We start from the raw sequence: 20,886 nt of genomic DNA, 5'->3' as shown, positions 1-20,886 counted from the left end.
TGCACTTCTCAGCCTACTATGCAAGGCCCGATTTGCCTAATAAGCCAAGTTTTCCTGAATTAATATATTTTCTCTAATTTTTTTCTAATGAAATGATAAAGCTACCCATTTCATTACGTATGAGGTCAATTTTTTTTATTGGAGTTAAGATTAACGTAGATATATGACCGAACCTAACCAACCCTACCTAACCTAACCTAACCTATCTCTATAGGTTAGGTTAGGTTAGGTAGCCGAAAAAGTTAGGTTAGGTTAGGTTAGGTAGGTTAGGTAGTCGAAAAACAATTAATTCATGAAAACTTGGCTTATTAGGCAAATCGGGCCTTGCATTGTAGGCAGAGAAGTGCGTTCTGGCTATTAGGTACGACATATATATATATATATATATATATATATATATATATATATATATATATATATATATATATATATATATATATATATATATATATATATATATATATATATATATTGGTGTATACTGGCAGCAGGTTTTCTTTCAAACATGTTTCATTGAATATGACCGCATATTCTGTATTTATTATTTTCTGGTTTAGGGCTTCTATCCCTCTAACTATTTTCTTAGCATCAGGGCTTAATTGAAATAGGAGTTCTCCAAAACTCATTTTCGTACTTTTAAGGTGAAGAAAAGAAGTGATTTACTATAGAGTGTATTACACTTATTTGTATAATTTGCACGACGTTTCGAACCTCCATGGTTCATTCTCAAGTGAACAGATCTTACAATACTAGTTGGTTTTATACCCGCATTAGGTCAGGTGATAATACAATGAAGGTGAAAACATGGGGGGATGCATAAGGGATAAACATAGGGGCTGCAGTAGGCTTATTGGCCCATACGAGGCATCTCCTATCTAAACACAAAGATTAATCCAGTGTAATTGGCCTGTTATGTTGGACATTGTCTTCTGTGTTGGCATCGATATGTTCTTGTCTTGTCCTTACTCTCATGGTGGGTAGAGTAAATAGTTCCGTGATTTGGGTGTTCATGGTAGGTCGCTCTATTCTTATGTGAATTGCCTCAAGAATTTGTAATCTTCTTGAATCTTGGGTTTTGTCTATTATGCAAGTATTCTTGTTCAACATTTCTCTTGTTAGAGTAATGTCATGGGCTTGTCTCATGTGATTCCTAGGGGCACCAGATTGAAGATGGCATGTCAAACGCCTCGTCAGCTTGGTCGACGTCATACCTATGTACTTACATGGAAGGTTACATCCTTCGTGGGGGCAAGTGTACATGTATACAACGCTTGACTGCTGTAGAGGGTTCTCCGTCGGCTTCGGGCTGTTTTTGATAAGGAGTTCGGAAGTCTTCTTGGTTTTGTAGAATATTATCAGGTTTATGTTTTGGTTAGGAGTAGTGCTTTTTACTCCTTTACGGATTATTTCTTTCATTATTCTTTCCTCTTTTATATGTTCACTGTGCATGGTTGATTTGTAATATAATTTTATTGGGGGTGTTGTGGTTTCTGTTCTAGGTTCTGAATTATACCAACGGTCCAAGTGTCTTCTTATAGCAGCGTTTATTTCCGCGTTGCTATATCCGTTGTTCACCAATACCTGAGTTACTCTTTCAAACTCTCTACTCACGTTGCTCCATTCAGAGCAGTGGGTAAGCGCTCGACGAATATAAGCATTGAGAACACTGGCTTTGTATCTTTGGGGGCACTCACTTTTACCGTTCAGGCATAATCCTATGTTGGTGGGCTTGGTATATACGTTGGTGCTTAAAGAGGTTCCTGTTTTTGTTATTAGTACATCCAAGAATGGCAGACTGTTATTTTCACTATTTTCATGTGTAAATCGGAGTACTGACTCTCTCTCTAGGTGTCTTTTTAGGTCAATTAGTTCATCTGAGTCTTTTACTATTACGAATATGTCATCTACATAACGGCAGTATACAGTTGGTTTTTGTCTGCTACTGAAGACCCTATCTTCGATGGTTCCCATATAAAAATTAGCAAATAAAACTCCTAAGGGGGAGCCCATTGCTACTCCGTCTATTTGTAAATACATGTCTCCTTGTGGACTGATGAAAGGGGCTTCCTTTGTACATGCTTCGAGAAGACTTTTCAAGTGTGGCTCAGGTATGTCTAATTTGGGGGTGCTCTCGTCTCTGTATACTCTGTCCAGTATCATTCCTATGGTTGTGTCGACTGGGACGTTGGTAAATATATATATATATATATATATATATATATATATATATATATATATATATATATATATATATATATATATATATATATATATATATATATATATATATATATATATATATATATATGTCGTACCTAGTAGCCAGAACGCACTTCTCGGCCTACTATGCATGGCCCGATTTGTCTAATAAGCCAAGTTTTACTGAATTTATATATTTTCTCTAATTTTTTTCTTATGAAATGATAAATCTACCCATTTCATTATGTATGAGGTCAATTTTTTTTTATTGGAGTTAAAATTAACGTAGATATATGACCAAACCTAACCAACCCTACCTAACCTAACCTAACCTATCTTTATAGGTTAGGTTAGATTAGGTAGCCGAAAAAGTTAGGTTAGGTAGCCGAAAAACAATTAATTCATGAAAACTTGGCTTATTAGGCAAATCTGGCCTTGCATAGTAGGCTGAGAAGTGCGTTCTGGCTACTAGGTACGACATATATATACATACATATATGTATCACGTTTTTAATCACGTGTTTATTTTCGTGATTTACACACACACACACATATATATATATATATATATATATATATATATATATATATATATATATATATATATATATATATATATATATATATATATATTATATATATATATATATGTATATATATATATATATAATATATATATATATATATATATATAATATATATATATATATATATATATATATATATATATATATATATATATATATATATATATATATATATGTATGTATACAAACATCTTCCTCACAAATTTTGGTTCTGTGGAAGAAACAAGACGTCAAGGACAACCTACTTCCAATTATAATACCTTAGTGTGGCAATCCATAGAGGAAATGCCCAGTGTTTCCTTGATTCCTGCCAGCGATCTCGGGAGTTTGAAGAACCCTAATGTCTGTGAAATATTTTATTATAACTAATCTATTTTATATAATTCAGATAAACAGAAGTTGGGACGGTAGACGAAGCCAATGTACTGCACTCACGTGTAAGCTTTCAGTGTTCTTTTGGGGATTGTTCTTTTGCTCTGGGGATAAAAGTGCTTATTAATCCAACCAGAGATGGTGCCTCATATATACAGATATACAGTATATATGGGCACCAAGGGTGAGGACCTCACCAGAGGCACCAAGGATGCAGGACCTCACCAGAGGCACCAAGGATGCAGGACTCACCAGAGGCAACAAGAATGCAGGACTCATCAGAGGCAACAAGGATGCAGGACTCACCAGAGGCAACAAGGATGCAGGACTCACCAGAGGCACCAAGGATGCAGGACTCACCAGAGGCACCAAGGATGCAGGACTCATCAGAGGCACCAAGGATGCAGGACTCACCAAGGGCACCAAGGATGCAGGACTCACCAGAGGCACCAAGGATGCAGGACTCACCAAGGGCACCAAGGATGCAGGACTCACCAGAGGCAACAAGGATGCAGGACTCACCAAGGGCACCAAGGATGCAGGACTCAAAAAGGGCACCAAGGATGCAGGACTCACCAGAGGCACCAAGGATGCAGGACTCCCCAGAGGCACCAAGGATGCAGGATTCACCAGAGGCACCAAGGATGCAGGACTCACCAGAAGCAACAAGGATGCAGGACTCACCAGAGGCACCAAGGATGCAGGACTCACCAGAGGCAACAAGGATGCAGGACTCACCAGAGGCAACAAGGATGCAGGACTCACCAGAGGCAACAAGGATGCAGGACTCACCAGAGGCAACAAGGATGCAGGACTCACCAGAGGCACCAAGGATGCAGGACTCACCAAGGGCACCAAGGATGCAGGACTCACCAGAGGCACCAAGGATGCAGGACTCACCAAGGGCACCAAGGATGCAGGACTCACCAGAGGCAACAAGGATGCAGGACTCACCAAGGGCACCAAGGATGCAGGACTCAAAAAGGGCACCAAGGATGCAGGACTCACCAGAGGCACCAAGGATGCAGGACTCCCCAGAGGCACCAAGGATGCAGGATTCGCCAGAGGCACCAAGGATGCAGGACTCACCAGAGGCAACAAGGATGCAGGACTCACCAGAGGCACCAAGGATGCAGGACTCACCAGAGGCAACAAGGATGCAGGACTCACCAGAGGCAACAAGGATGCAGGACTCACCAAGGGCACCAAGCATGCAGGACTCAAAAAGGGCACCAAGGATGCAGGACTCACCAGAGGCACCAAGGATGCAGGACTCCCCAGAGGCACCAAGGATGCAGGATTCACCAGAGGCACCAAGGATGCAGGACTCACCAGAGGCAACAAGGATGCAGGACTCACCAGAGGCACCAAGGATGCAGGACTCACCAGAGGCAACAAGGATGCAGGACTCACCAGAGGCAACAAGGATGCAGGACTCACCAGAGGCAACAAGGATGCAGGACTCACCAGAGGCAACAAGGATGCAGGACTCACCAGAGGCAACAAGGATGCAGGACTCCCCAGAGGCACCAAGGATGCAGGACTCACCACAGGCAACAAGGATGCAGGACTCACCAGAGGGAGGGATGAGGATGACAGGGGTGCCAGCTGGCACCTCGCAGGCGTAGTGCCGGGGGACGAGACAGTCAGTTGGCACCCAGGACGACGTCGGGATAGTTAGCGCCGACTCTGCTCACACAAAACATTTATTTAAGCCATATTTTTAAAATTAATTGTTGCCTTAGTAACAGGAATCAATAGGCTTAATATTCAGCAAAATAAGACGACAATTGTTTAATAATATGTTTTGGTTGGATAAATGTAAGGAGTAAAATGTCTTCTTACTCTCACTCATTCACTTACCACCAATCTCAAAAAAGACACATTGTTGATCCTGCGCATTGAGAGCGTCAGTTCTGTCTTGAGCCGTCATCTTGGTGAAGTTCTTACTGTCCATAGTAGTCCCGTCCGTCCAGTAAATGTTGTCATCCGGTTTACCTGTCCAAATCCAAATTACCTGTCAATTTACCAATCCACATTTCAGAGAAAGCTGTGTAAATGTTAATATTCTCTCTTTAAGTGTATGACACTTTAGTGAGAAGGTCTTCCTTATTCCTTACATGAGACAAAGTAATGAGGACTATGGCATATATCAGCCATAGAAATGGAAGATATATCGTGCCAAAGATGGGACTATATCTTTGTGGTTACCACTAAGTGAGTATTATCCTGGCAGTGACATTATTCAGCCGAGTGATCAACCCACTAAATTATATAATCACTCACTGTAAAGGCCAATCCAGAGCTGGTCTGACTCCGGGATGTGGCTGTAAAAGAAGACGTCCTCCTGCTCAGTGTCGAGGACGACCAGGGCGGCACCGACGGCTTCGCAGGTACTCTTGGCGTCCTGCCACACCACCAGGTCCTCCACCTCCGTGTTGAAGTAGTAGCAGGAGTTCTCGAACACCTCCCAGCCCGGCAGACACGCGCCTGTGCTCACACAAATGTTCCGTTATGGTTGGGTCCTCGGTAAGTGTGTGTGTGTGTTCGCGCGCGCGCCGGAAGTGGGTACTAGCACTTAACTCAAAGTAATGATTGTAGTTGTTGGAAACAGACGAGAGCAAACTCCCAGAATCAAGCTGATAGCTAACCTGTATCCGAGAGCGCTCATCAAGCCAGGACCACCCTCGAAACCTCATCAAGCCTGCACCACTTACTATACCACATCAAGCGAGCACACTTACTATACCACATCAAGCCAGCACCCTCTATACCACATCAAACCAGCACCACTTACTATACCACATCAAGTCAGCACCACTTACTATACCACATCAAGTCAGCACCACTTACTATGCCACATCAAGCCAGCACCACTTACTATACCACATCAAGTCAGCACCACTTTCTATACCATATCAAGCCAACACCACTCATTATACCACATCAAGCCAGCACCTTCTATTACCACATCAAGCCAGCACCCTCTATTACCACATCAGCCAGCACCTCTTACTATACAACATCTAGCCAGCACCTTCTGTACCACATTATGCCAGCACAACCTACAATACCACATCAAGCCAGCACCACTTTCTATACCACATCAAGCCAGCATCCTCTATACCACATCAAGCCAGCACCACTTACAGTACCACATCAAGCCATCACCACTTATTCCCCAAGCCAGCACCGTCTAACCACATCAAGCCAGTGCCACTTACTATACCACATCAAGCCAGTATCACCTATACCACATCAAGCCAGGTCCACCTACAATACCTCATCAAGCCAGTTCCACCTTCTATACCACATCAAGACAGCACCACCTACAATACCACATCAAGCCAGCACCACTTATTATACCACATCAAGCCAGCACCGTCTATACCACATCAAGCCAGAGTCACTTAATATACCACATAAAGCCGGGTATCACCTATACCACATCAAGCCAGCTCCACCTACAATACCTCATCAAGCCAGCACCACCTTCTATACCACATCAAACCAGTACCACCTACAATACCACACCAAGCCCGCTCCGCTTATTATACCACATCAAGCCAGCACCGTCTATACCTAATCAAGCCAGCGCCACTTACTATACCACATCAAGCCAGTATCCTCTATACCAGTTCAAGCCAGCTCCACCTACAATACCACATCAAGCCAGCACCACCTTCTATACCACATCAAGTCACCTCCACCTACAATACGTCATCAAGCCAGCACCACCTTGTATACCACATCAAGCCAGCCCCACCTTCTATACCACATCAAGCCAGAACCGCATTCTATACGGCATCAAGCCAGCACCACTTATTATACCACATAAAGCAAGCACCACTTTCAATACCACATCAAGCCATAACAACCCACTATACCACATCAAGCCAGCACCACCCTTTATACCACATCAAGCCATAACAACCCACTATACCACATCAAGCCAGCACCACCCTTTATACCACATCAAGCCAGCACCATTTTCTATACCACATCAAGCCCGAACCACATTCCATACAACTTCAAGCCAGCACCACCCTTTATACCACATCAAGCAAGAACTACCTTCTATACCACATCATGCCAGCACCACTTCCTATTCCACATCAAGCCAGCACCACCTTCTATAACACATTAAGCCAGCACCACTTACTATTCCACATCAAGCCAGCACCACTTACAATAACTCATCAAGCCAGCACCACATATACCACATCAAACCAGAACAACCTACTACACCACCTCAAGCCAGCATCACCTACTATACCACATCAAGACAGCACCACCTTCCATACCACATCAAGCCTGCACCACTTACTATACCACATCAAGCCAGCACCACCTACTATACCACATCAAGCCAGCACTGTTACGAACCCAGATCCAGCGTCCGAGCACGGAGCAGTAACGACCACGCCATCTGTGGGTCAGCTCCCGAAACCCCCGCCAAACGGACGACGACACCTGGTGAGGACAAGGTGTACCAGCCACAAGGGCCAGTTTCCAGTCCTGTGCAGCTCACAACACAGCCGCTCCTGACCTCTGGTGAGGTGGTGCTCCGACGACAGCGCCATCTATGGACTGGATACGTCAGGTGTTTGTGCCCGAGCCCGTAAGTGAGGTGTTTTAGTGTCCCAGTTATTGATGACGTGTCTGCTTACAGAGCCGACCTGGGACTGCTGTGATGGAAGTGGAGTCAGTCTACCCGAGGCAGCCAGTCTCCATACCTTGAACCTTGCTGCAGCTGTTGTGAAGTCGTCCCCCCGGAAGAACACTGTGGTGTGTTAGCCTGCCAGTGGAGTGGCAGTAAAAGGATTTACCCGGGACCGACTGTTGGAGACGATCATCCACTGGGGTACTGAAGACAGGAGAGTGATTTGTGGTGTCACACGAGGCTCCTGTCTAGGGCGTTCCCCTTTTATCGTTCGTGGAGTGGCCGTACCAGCCTTGTTGGCTCAGTACCTGCCAGCAGACCAGCTGGACGTGTGGTTGACGGCCTCCACGGCGGTGCCCCCAGTGGACATGTGTTTTGGCTGACCTGTGGCCAGGGTAGGCTCAGCTTCTTTGAAGAATTCGTTGTGTGGCCACGAAGAAAGCACCAAGGACTCAGCGCCTAGCTGAGGATTACCAGAGTCTTGAGATTATCCAGAGTCTTCAGCAGAAGTCTACATTGTGAAGAATCCCCTTGTCAAGTGTTAATATCCCTCCCCCTTGTGCACTCTTTTATTTTATATATTTAATCGGTGATGGTAATAATTATAATATTAAGTTCTTAGCTTTCTTTCCCTACTCCCTTTAAGTTACTTGCGTCACAGATCTCATCCCTTGATAGCCACTACTGGCTTGGGAACGGATATATATATCTGACTCTAATAACATCAGAGTGAGAACCCCGTTGCGTCCCGAGAGGGTCGTAACATAATTGGCATCCCCAGCGGGATCCGTCCCCTTGTTAAGTATGTTTGACAGGGGTGGTGAAGTGGCGTAATCCCTGTATATAATTCCCCCTGTGTGACGTTATACGTCCTGTGCGATGCTCGAGTGACTAAGTGCAATATTGTGCAGTGCGGTGCTCGCTGTGATTAAGCGATTAAGTGCAATATTGAGTAGTGCAGTGCTCAGTGATTCAGTGCAATATTGTAGAGCGAAGGGTTCGCTGTGATTAAGTGCGATATTGCGTAGTGCGGTGCCCGAAGTGATTACGTGCAATATTGGCAAGTGCAGTGTTTGGTGCGATAAAGTGCAATATTGACGTAGAACAGTGCTCGGTGCGTGAAGTGCTAACGTGAAAGCGGTGTGTTAAGTGTTAGTTGAGTGTTCCATCTGTGACAATGGCAGAAAAAGCTACCATCGATGATCTGGACGATGTTCAGGCTTTTCTGAACAGAGTGGACTGTCTTGCCAGATTAAAATATCTGAGCAAACCAGAGCTTGTACTAGTGAGCGCCTACCTGGAGATCAAGATCCGTGCCAGTGATTTCCGTGTGGAGATCTTGTCCAAGGTTCACCGGCACCTGAAGGCAGAAGAGAAACAGGAAGGCGAGACTCCTAGTACAAGGGAAGGTGAGGAAATAGCTTCCACGGAAAAGGAAGATAAGGGCAGTGACATTGACAGTGATGCAGGTGAACTTAATATCAGCTTCCTAACAGTCAAAATGCGTGCCCTAGAGATCAATCGCGAGATAGAGTGGAAGAAGTTAGAATTAGAACGAGAATTAAAAGATAAAGAAGTGGAGATGAAAAATAAAGAAATGGAGATGAAAGAAAAAGAATTGGCGATGAGGCGTTTAGAATTAGAAAGAGAAGAGAAACGAGAGAGAGAAGAGAAAGAGAAGAAAGAAGAGAAGAACGAGAAAGAGAAGAGAGACGAGAGAGAGAAGAACGGGAAAGAGAGAGAGAAGAACGAGAAAGAGAGAGAGAAGAACGAGAAAGAGAAGAAAAAGAAAGACAGAGACAACATGAACTAGAAGTATTACGATTAGGCGCTGGACAGAGACAAACTGGAGCAAGCGGTTTCGATCCGGTAAGGAATATCAAAATGGTCCCCAAATTCAACGAGAGAGAAGTTTCGAAGTTCTTCGCAGCCTTCGAGAAAGTCTCTGCCTCTTTGGAGTGGCCAAGGGAGAATTGGGCCATCATGATACAGTCAGTCTTGACTGGGAAGGCCCAAATCGCCTACTCTACGTTATCCCTTGACGACTCCGGCGATTACGATATGGTGAAGAAAGTGGTGCTCATGGCGTACCAATTGGTACCTGAGGCATATAGGCAAAAGTTCAGAAACCTGAAGAAGACCTCAGAGCACACTTTCACCGAATTCGCCACCATCAAGGAGCGACTTTTTCAAGAATGGTGTGCCTCTCGGAAGGTGGAGACCAAGGAAGATCTTGAGCAGCTGATTCTGCTCGAGGACTTCAAGGATTGTTTGTCTGTAGACCTGAAGACGTACTTAGAGGAACAGCAGGTAGAGACCTTGAGTGCAGCAGCCACTATGGCTGAAGAGTACATCCTGACTCATAGGCCGTCTGCTAAGTACGTCCCAAGGCATTACCAACACCGGTTTGACAGACCTCATGAAGAAGAGGAAAGACCCGTCCCACAAAGTGCTAAGAAGACGCCCCCAAGTAGCCCCCGAAGAACAAGTCCTAGCAGTCCGAAACACCGGAGCCCGAGGAGGAATATGGTGTGCTGGACTTGTGGGCAGAAAGGGCATATAGCTGCTAGGTGCCGAGGCAGAAGAGGTGGCAGCGCACGTAGGGAGGTGATGATGATGAGCTGTGTAATATCACCAGCAGGAAGCCAGTCGACGACGACGCAGGAAGAACCCAGATTGTTTTCCCCTCACACTTCAGGCGGGTATGTATCGAGTGATCATACTGGTAGATCAGTTGTAGTGCTCAGAGATAGTGGAGCAGCCCAGTCCCTGATCGTGAAGAGCTCGTTACCCGAGGGAGTAAATGTGGACGTGAGACAACAGGTTGTCCTGGTTGGGTTTCCGAGAACGCAGTATATCGCCCCCTTAGTGCCAGTACATCTCGACTCGCCTTATTTCAGCGGCGCATGTGCGTTGGCAGTAGTCGATACCCTCCCTGTGGCTGGGATTGATGTGGTACTAGCCAACGACTTGGTGACCGATTGGAGCACCAATCATCCCAAGATAGCGGACGAGTCAGCCAGAACAGTACAGTCAGAGGTGTCTACAGGCAATGGTAATGTCCAGGTAAAGACAGACCCGGATGTAACTATGTTTAATTTGTCCTCTCCCCTACAGATTGAGAACGTTCTAGCAGTGTCTCCTGATTCTCTCGACAAGGAACATGAGGTTACGATGGCAGAAGTACCTGAGCTAGAAGAGAGGCCTTGTGTGCAGGCACCCACGGATTCCAACGAGTCTGGAGCGAAGGCGGATGTGTGCTTGCAGTATGGCAAGTTACAGCGTGTATTGAATCAGCCAGAGATTCCCCAGACGTCAGAGGTATGTGAGGTGTGTTCGAAAGGTCTAGTGCCCTCTTTGGTCCAAACCAGGCTAGTGGATATAGCCGGTTATGGACATGACAGGCTCAGGAAGCTTATTCCTCAGGTAACCAAATGTTTCTTGCGATATTTTGTTTTATTCTCCTATGTATTCTCTGTGTTCTCAGTAAGGATCAGTGGACGACCCGAAGGATGATGGCTCCCGTGAAAATAGTGAAGAGGTCCCAGGGATTGGAGATTTGTACTGCAAGTGTTGCAGTTGAAGAAGGGACCTGGAAGGTAATAGTAGATACAGGAGGTACAAGAAATGATAATATGAGTGACTTTTTCCGACAGTTTGACACCCCCCGCGTGACTGCTGAGCCTCAATGCAGCGTTATGTGGAACGTTGGTCGACCTGACGGTGGCAGAGCGAATGCCATCTGCGACGTACGAACAGCCCCGTTGAGACTAGGTGTGGACCTAGTAGAGTATGCTGTAAGTATTGTTTTACCCGCTGTCGCTGTCACTCTGAATTATCAGACCCTGTATTCCAGGTGCCCGACTCCCTGAAGGACCACCGGACCGGTACTAGAAATACCGTCTGGGATCAGCCATCATCGGTGCCACGACGCAGGGAAGTGTCGAGACGCCCCAGATCGTGTCTACACCGATCCTTACTCGAGAGGTGTGAGGTTATGCTGCGGATTAACATCTCGGTGGAGACGTGGAAGACGTGGAAGATTACACCAGGCAGGACCTTGCCTTACATCTGCAAGTTCCCGTTGTGCCGGAATTGCCCAGTAGGACAATTCTGTGGACGAGACAGCCTCGCCATTCCAGATTATAATGCATGTGAGTCCATTTGGAGTTGTGTCGCCGTACTAATTTGGTTTGTGTTTCTTTTTATAGAACCCCAAACCAAATTCTTTTTGGTGGGGAGGTGTTACGAACCCGGATCCAGCGTCCGAGCACGGAGCAGTAACGACCACGCCATCTGTGGGTCAGCTCCCGAAACCCCTGCCAAACGGACGACGACACCTGGTGAGGACAAGGTGCACCAGCCACAAGGGCCAGTTTCCAGTCCTGGGCAGCTCACAACACAGCCGCTCCTGACCTCTGGTGAGGTGGTGCTCCGACAACAGCGCCATCTATGGACTGGATACGTCAGGTGTTTGTGCCCGAGCCCGTAAGTGAGGTGTTTTAGTGTCCCAGTTATTGATGACGTGTCTGCTTACAGAGCCGACCTGGGACTGCTGTGATGGAAGTGGAGTCAGTCTACCCGAGGCAGCCAGTCTCCATACCTTGAACCTTGCTGCAGCTGTTGTGAAGTCGTCCCCCCGGAAGAACACTGTGGTGTGTTAGCCTGCCAGTGGAGTGGCAATAAAAGGATTTACCCGGGACCGACTGTTGGAGACGATCATCCACTGGGGTACTGAAGACAGGAGAGTGATTTGTGGTGTCACACGAGGCTCCTGTCTAGGGCGTTCCCCTTTTATCGTTCGTGGAGTGGCCGTACCAGCCTTGTTGGCTCAGTACCTGCCAGCAGACAAGCTGGACGTGTGGTTGACGGCCTCCACGGCGGTGCCCCCAGTGGACATGTGTTTTGGCTGACCTGTGGCCAGGGTAGGCTCAGCTTCTTTGAAGAATTCGTTGTGTGGCCACGAAGAAAGCACCAAGGACTCAGAGCCTAGCTGAGGATTACCAGAGTCTTGAGATTATCCAGAGTCTTCAGCAGAAGTCTACATTGTGAAGAATCCCCTTGTCAAGTGTTAATATCCCTCCCCCTTGTGCACTCTTTTATTTTATATATTTAATCAGTGATGGTAATAATTATAATATTAAGTTCTTAGCTTTCTTTCCCTACTCCCTTTAAGTTACTTGTGTCACGGATCTCATCCCTTGATAGCCACTACTGGCTTGGGAACGGATATATATATCTGACTCTAACAACATCAGAGTGAGAACCCCGTTGCGTCCCGAGAGGGTCGTAACAAGCACCATCTACTATACATCATCTATCCAGCACCACTTACTATACCACATCAAGCTAGCACCACATTCAATAAAACATCAAGCCAGCACCAACTTCTATAAAATATCAAGCCAGCACCACATTCCATACCCCATCATGCCAGCACCACTTACTATACCACATCAAGCTAGCACCACATTCTATAAAACATCAAGCCAGCACCAACTTCTATAAAATATCAAGCCAGCACCACATTCCATACCCCATCAAGCCAGCACCACTTACTATACCACATCAAGCTAGCACCACATTCAATAAAACATCAAACCAGCACCAACTTCTATAAAATATCAAGCCAGCACGACCTTCTATATTACATCAAGCCAGCACCACCTTCTATACCACATTAAGCCAGCACCAATTCTATACCACATTAAGCCAGCACCACCTACTATACAACATCAATCCAGCACCACCTTCCATACCACATCAACCCAGCACCACGTACTATACCACGTCGAGCCAGCACCAAATCTATACCACATCAAGCCAGCACCACCTATTATACCACATCAAGCCAGCACAAACTTCTATACCATATCAAGCCAGCACCACCTTCCGTACCACATCAAGCCAGCACCACTTACTATACCACACGTCAAGCCAGCACCACCTTCTATACCACATCATACAAGCATCACCTTCTATACCACATCAAGCTAGCACCAACTTCTATACCACATCAAGCCAGCACCACCTACTACACCACATCAAGCCAGCACCATCTACTATACCACAACAAGCCAGAACCAACTTCTATACCACATCAAGCCAGCACCACCTACTATACCACATCAAGCTAGCACCACCTGCTATACCACTTCAAGCCAGCACCACATACTTTACCACATCAAGCCAGCAGCACATTTTATACCACATCAAGCCACCACCATCTACTATACCACCTGAAGCCAGCACCACCTTCAATACCACATCATGCCAGCACCACCTTCTATACCTCATCAAGCCAGCACCAACTTCTATACCACATCAAACCAGCACCACCTTCCGTACCACATCAAGCCAGCACAACTTACTATACCACACGTCAAGCCAGCACCACCTTCTATACCACATCAAGCCAGCACCACCTTCCGTACCACATCAAGCCAGCATCACCTACTATACCACCTTAAGCCAGCACCACCTTCCATACAACATCAAGAGAGCACCACCTTCTATACCACGTCAAGCCAGCACTTTATTCTATAACACATCAAGCCAGCACCTCATTCTATACCACATCAAGCCAGTACCTCATTCTATACCACATCAAGCCAGCATCCCATTCTATACCACATCAAGCCAGCACCACCTTCAATACCACATCAAGCCAACACTACCTTCTATACCACCTCAAGCCAGCACCACCTTCAATACCACATCAAGCCCGCATCACCCGCTATACCACAACAAGCCAGCACCCCCTACTATACCACATCAAGCCAGCACCACCTTCTATACCACATCAAGCTAGCACCAATTTCAATACCACATGAAGCCAGCACCACCTAATATACCACATTAAGCCAGCACCACCTACTATACCACATCAAGCAAGCACCACCTACTATACCACATCAAGCCAGCACCATTTTCAATACCACATCAGACCAGCACCAATTTCAATACCACATCAAGCCAACACCACCTACTATAGCACATCAAGTTAGCACCACCTAATATACCACATCAAGCCAGCACCACCTGCTATACCACATCAAGCCAGCACCACCTACTGTACCACATCAAGCCAGCACCATTTTCAATACCACATCAGACCAGCACCAATTTCAATACCACATCAAGCCAGCCCCACCTACTATACCACATCAAGCCATCGTCACCTTCTATACCACATCAAGCAAGCACTAATTTCAATACCACATTAAGCCAGCACCACCTACTATACCACATCAAGCCAGCACCACCAACTACACCACATCAAGCCAGCACCACGTCCTATAACACTTCAAACCAGCACCACATTCTATAACACATCAAGCCAGAACCACCTTCTATACCACATCAAGCCCGCACCACCTTATATACACCATCAAGCCAGCACCACCTACTATACCACATCAAGCCAGCACCACGTACTCTACCACATCAAACCAACACCACCTTCTATGCCACATCAAGCCAGCACCACCTACTATACCACATCAAGCCAGCACCACATACGATACCACATCAAACCAGCAGCACATTCTATTCCATATCAAGCCAGCACCACCTACTATACCACCTAAAGCCAGCACCACCTTCTATACTACATCAAGCCAGCATCACCCTCTATACCACATCAAGCCAGCACGACTTTCCATATCACATCAAGCAAGCACCGTCTTCTATACCACATCAAGCCAGCACCACCTTCAATACCAAATCAAGCCAGCACCAATTTCAATTACATCAAGCCAGCACCACCTACTATACCACTTCGAGCCAGCACCACCTACTATACCACATCAAGCCAGCACCACCTACTATACCACATCAAGCCAACACCATCTTCTATACCACATCAAGCCAGCGCCACCTTCTATACCACATCAAGCCAGCACCAATTTCAATACGACATCAATCCAGCACCACCTACTATACCACATCAAGCCAGAGGCACCTACTATACCACATCAAGCCAGCACCACCTACTATACCACATTAAGCCAGCACCACCTACTATACCACATCAAGCCAGCACCAACTATTACACCACATCAAGCCAGCACTACCTTCAATACCACATCAAGCCAGCACCAATTTCAATACCACATCAAGCCAGCACCACCTACTATACCACATTAAGCCAGCACCACCAACTATGGCACATCAAGCCAGCACCACTCTATTTACCACATCAAGCCAGCACCACCAACTACTATACCACATCAAGACCGCACCCCCTAGTATACCATATCAAACCAGCACCAACTATACCACATCAAGCCAGCACCACCTACTATACCACATCAAGCCAGCACCACGTACGATACCACATCAAGCCAGCACCACCTTCTATACCTCATCAAGCCAGCACCACCTACTATACCACATGAAGCCAGCACCACCTTCTATACCTCATGAAGCCAACGCCACCTACTATACCACATCAAGCCAGCACCACCTTCTATACCTCATCAAGCCAGCATCACCTCCTATACCACATCAAGCCAGCACCAATTTCAATACCACATCAAGCCAGCACCACCTTACATACCACATCAAGCCAGCAGCACCTTCTATATCAAATCAAGCCAGGACCACCTACTATACCACATCATGTCAGCACCACCTTCTATACCACATCAAGCCAGCACCACCTTCTATACCACATCAAGCCAACACCTCCTTCTATACCACATCAAGTCGGCCCCACCTGCTATACCACATCAAGCCAGCACCACCTTCTATACCCTATCAAGCCAGCACAACATTCTATACCACATCAAGCCAGCACCCCATTCTATACCACATCAAGCCAGCACCAACTACTATACCACATCAAGCCAGCACCAATTTCAATACCACATCAACCCAGTACCAATTTCAATACAACATCAAGCCAGCACCACCAACTATACCACATCAAGCCAGCACCAACTTCCATGCTACATCAAGCCAGCACCACCTACTATATCACATCAAGCCAGCACCACCTGCTATTACACATCAAGCCAGCACCACCTTCTATATCACATCAAGCCAGCATCAATTTCAGTACTACATCAAGCCAGCACCACCTGCTATACCACATCAAGCTAGCACCACCTTCTATACCACATCAAGCCAGCACCACATTCTATACCACATCAAGCCAGCACCACATTCTATACCAAATCAAGCCAGCACCACCTTCTATACCACATCAAGCAAGCACCAATTTTATTACCACATCAAGCCAGCACCACCTTCTGTACCACATCAGGCCAGCACCGCCTTCTGTACCACATCAGGCCAGCACCAATTACAATACCACATCAGCAAGTACCAATTTCAATACCACATCAAGTCAGCACCACCAACTATACCACATCAAGCCAGCACCAACTTCCATGCCACATCAAGCCAGCACCACCTACTATACCACATCAAGCCAGCACCACCTGCTATTACACATCAAGCCAGCACCACCTTCTATACCACATCAAGCCAGTATCACTTACTATACCACATTAAGCCAGCACCTCCTTATGTACCACATCAAACCAGCACCACCTACTATACCACATCAAGCCAGCACCACCTACTATACCACATCAAGCCATCACTACCTACTATACTACACTAAGCCAGCACTACCTACTATGCCACATGAAGCCAGCACTACCTACCATACCCCATCAAGCCAGCACCACTTTCTATACCACATCAAGCAAGCACCAGTTTTAATACCACATCAAGCCAGCACCAATTTCAATACCACATCAAGCCAGCACCACCATCTCTACCACATCAAGCCAGCATCATTTACTATTCCTCATCAAGGCAGCACCACTTACTATACCACATCAAGCCAGCATCATTTACTATTCCACATCAAGTCTGCACCACTTTCTATACCACACATCAAGCCAGCACCACCTTCTATACCACATCAAGGCAGCACCACTTACTATACCCCATCAAGCGAGCTCCACCTTATGTACCACATCAAGCCTGCACCACTTTCTATACCACACATCAAGCCAGCACCACCTTCTATGCCACATCAAGCCAGCACCACTTACTATACCACATCAAGCTAGCTCCACCTTATGTACCACATCAAGCCAGCACCAATTACTATACCACATCAAGACAGCACCACTTACTATACCTCATCAAGCCAGCACCACCTTCTATACCACATGAAGCCAGCACCACCTTCTATACCACATGAAGCCAGCACCACCTTCTATACCACATCAGGCCAACACCACTTACTATACCACATCAAGCCAGCACCAACTTATATACCACATTAAGCCAGCACCATCTTATATACCACATCAAGCCAGCACCACTTACTATATCACATCAAGCCAGCACCACCTTATGTACCACATCAAGCCAGCACCACTTACCATACCACATCAAGACAGCACCACTTGCTATACCACAGCAAGCCAGCACCACTTACAATACCACATCAAACCAGCACCACCTTATATTCCAAATCAAGCGGCCAGACGTATCTGGATGCTTTCTCAAAACCCAAATGTCGAGTACACAGTGTCAACTTTGTGAAAAAGAAAACATGCACTCTCTTGAACATTATATTGTAGAATGTCCCATATTGACTGACTTTCGCCCACCTGTGCTAAGGTATGCTGAACTGTGTAATTACTGTATGAGTACGGGAACTCTTGATGATATATTGGACTTGTACCCAAGATTGACCATGTAATGTATCAACTATACAATGCATGTATGTGATGTAACTATATAACCTGAACTTGTAAAAGAACCTTAATCACCTTCAGTGATTAAGTGCTTAATTGCACACTAGTTTCTCTATCAGCTATCACACCCTGTCAGAGTAAAAGAGACAATTGTATGTGAATGCATGTGTGTGTGTATATGTGTATGTATATATGTATATGTGGGTACATGTGTCTGTATGTATATGTATGTGTATAAAGTATATATGGAGTCTGATCAGAATTACATTTCACCTTTGTAAATGCACATTAATGACACTATGTAAAAGACACATCGAACGCTTTGTGTAGAGCATACGTAAATCTGTGTATCTATGTATTTACGTATGTAAGTTAGCTTAGCATTTTAAAAGCACCGAATCACCTTCTGTGGTTGATTGTTCAATAAACCCTTGAACTATATGTTTAACACATCTCTAACTCTGTCTATGGAGGACAGAAGAAAATGTATATATGCTGGTTAGCATTGTAAATGTGTGGCCACGTCAGTGGTAGAAAATAATAATAATAAAAAATACCACATTAAGCCAGCACCACCTACTATACCACATCAAGCCAGCACCCCTTATATACCACATCAAGCCAGCACCACCTTCTATAACACATCAAGCCAGCACCACCTACTATATCACATCCAGCCAGCACCACCTTATATACCACATCAAGCCAGCACCACCTTCCATATCACATCAAGCAAGCACCGTCTTCTATACCACATCAAGCCAGCACCACCTTCAATACCAAATCAAGCAAGCACCAATTTCAATTACATCAAGCCAGCACCACCTACTATACCACTTCGAGCCAGCACCACCTACTATACCACATCAAGCCAGCACCACCTACTATACCACATCAAGCCAACACCATCTTCTATACCACATCAAGCCAGCGCCACCTTCTATACCACATCAAGCCAGCACCAATTTCAATACGACATCAATCCAGCACCACCTACTATACCACATCAAGCCAGAGGCACCTACAATACCACATCAAGCTAGCACCACCTACTATACCACATCAAGCCAGCACCAACTATTATACCACATCAAACCAGCACCACCACCAATACCACATCAAGCCAGCACCAATTTCAAACCACATCAAGCCAGCACCACCTACTATACCACATCACGCCAGCACCACCATCTATAGCACATCAAGGCAGCACCACATCCCATAACACTTCAAACCAGCACCACATTCTATACCACATCAAGCCAGCACCACTCTATTTACCACATCAAGCCAGCATCACCTACTACTATACCACATCAAGACCGCACCACCTACTATACCATATCAAACCAGCACCACCTATACCACATCCAGCCAGCACCACCTACTATACCACATCAAGCCAGCACCACCTACTATACCACATCAAGCCAGCACCACCTACTATACCACATCAAGCCAGCACCAATTTCAATACCACATCAAGCCAGCACCACCTTACATACCACATCAAGCCAGCACCACCTACTATATCACATCATGTCAGCACCACCTTCTATACCACATCAAGCCAGCACCACCTTCTATTCCACATCAAGCCAACACCTTCTATACCACATCAAACCGGCCCCACCTGCTATACCACATCAAGCCAGCACCACCTTCTATACCACATCAAGCCAGCACAACATTCTATACCACATCAAGCCAGCATCCCATTCTAGACAACATCAAGCCAGCACCACTTACTATACCACATCAAGCCAGCACCCCCTACTATACCACATCAAGCCAGCAACACCTACTATACCACATCAAGCCAGCACCAATTTCAATACCACATCAAGCCAGCACCACCTTACATACCACATCAAGCCAGCACCACTTACTATACCACATCATGTCAGCATCACCTTCTATACCACATCAAGCCAGCACCACCTTCTGTTCAACATCAAGCCAACACCTCCTTCTATACCACATCAAGCCGGCCCCACGTGCTATACCACATCAAGCCAGCACCACCTTCTATACCACATCAAGCCAGCACAACATTCTATACCACATCAAGCCAGCACCCCATTCTATACCACATCAAGCCAGCACCACTTACTATACCACATCAAGCTAGTACCAATTTCAATACCACATCAAGCCAGCACCACCATCTATACCACATCAAGCCAGCACCAACTTCCATGCTACATCAAGCCAGCACCACCTACTATATCACATCAAGCCAGCACCACCTGCTATTACACATCATGCCAGCACCACCATCTATACCACATCAAGCCAGCATCAATTTCAGTACTACATCATGCCAGCACCACCTGCTATA

At 45.9% G+C, this 20,886-nt stretch overlaps 1 protein-coding gene across 1 annotated transcript in view; it reads right to left on the bottom strand.

Moving 5' to 3' along the window:
• Positions 1 to 20,886, bottom strand: part of LOC123749292 (macrophage mannose receptor 1-like) — a 236,043-nt gene that overhangs the window by 100,694 nt on the left and 114,463 nt on the right. The window contains exons 9-11 of the mRNA XM_069311889.1: positions 5,445 to 5,648; positions 5,022 to 5,156; positions 4,734 to 4,847 (exon numbers count right to left, since the gene is read on the bottom strand). Of these exons, the coding sequence (XP_069167990.1) occupies positions 4,734 to 4,847; positions 5,022 to 5,156; positions 5,445 to 5,648 (453 nt within the window). The remainder of the gene's footprint in view (positions 1 to 4,733; positions 4,848 to 5,021; positions 5,157 to 5,444; positions 5,649 to 20,886) is intronic.

This window comes from Procambarus clarkii, chromosome 70 (genome assembly GCF_040958095.1).
Source record: "Procambarus clarkii isolate CNS0578487 chromosome 70, FALCON_Pclarkii_2.0, whole genome shotgun sequence".
NCBI classification, from domain to species: domain Eukaryota; kingdom Metazoa; phylum Arthropoda; class Malacostraca; order Decapoda; family Cambaridae; genus Procambarus; species Procambarus clarkii.
The sequence above is the reverse complement of the archived record's forward strand: the minus strand, read 5'-3'. Positions and strand labels throughout refer to the sequence as shown.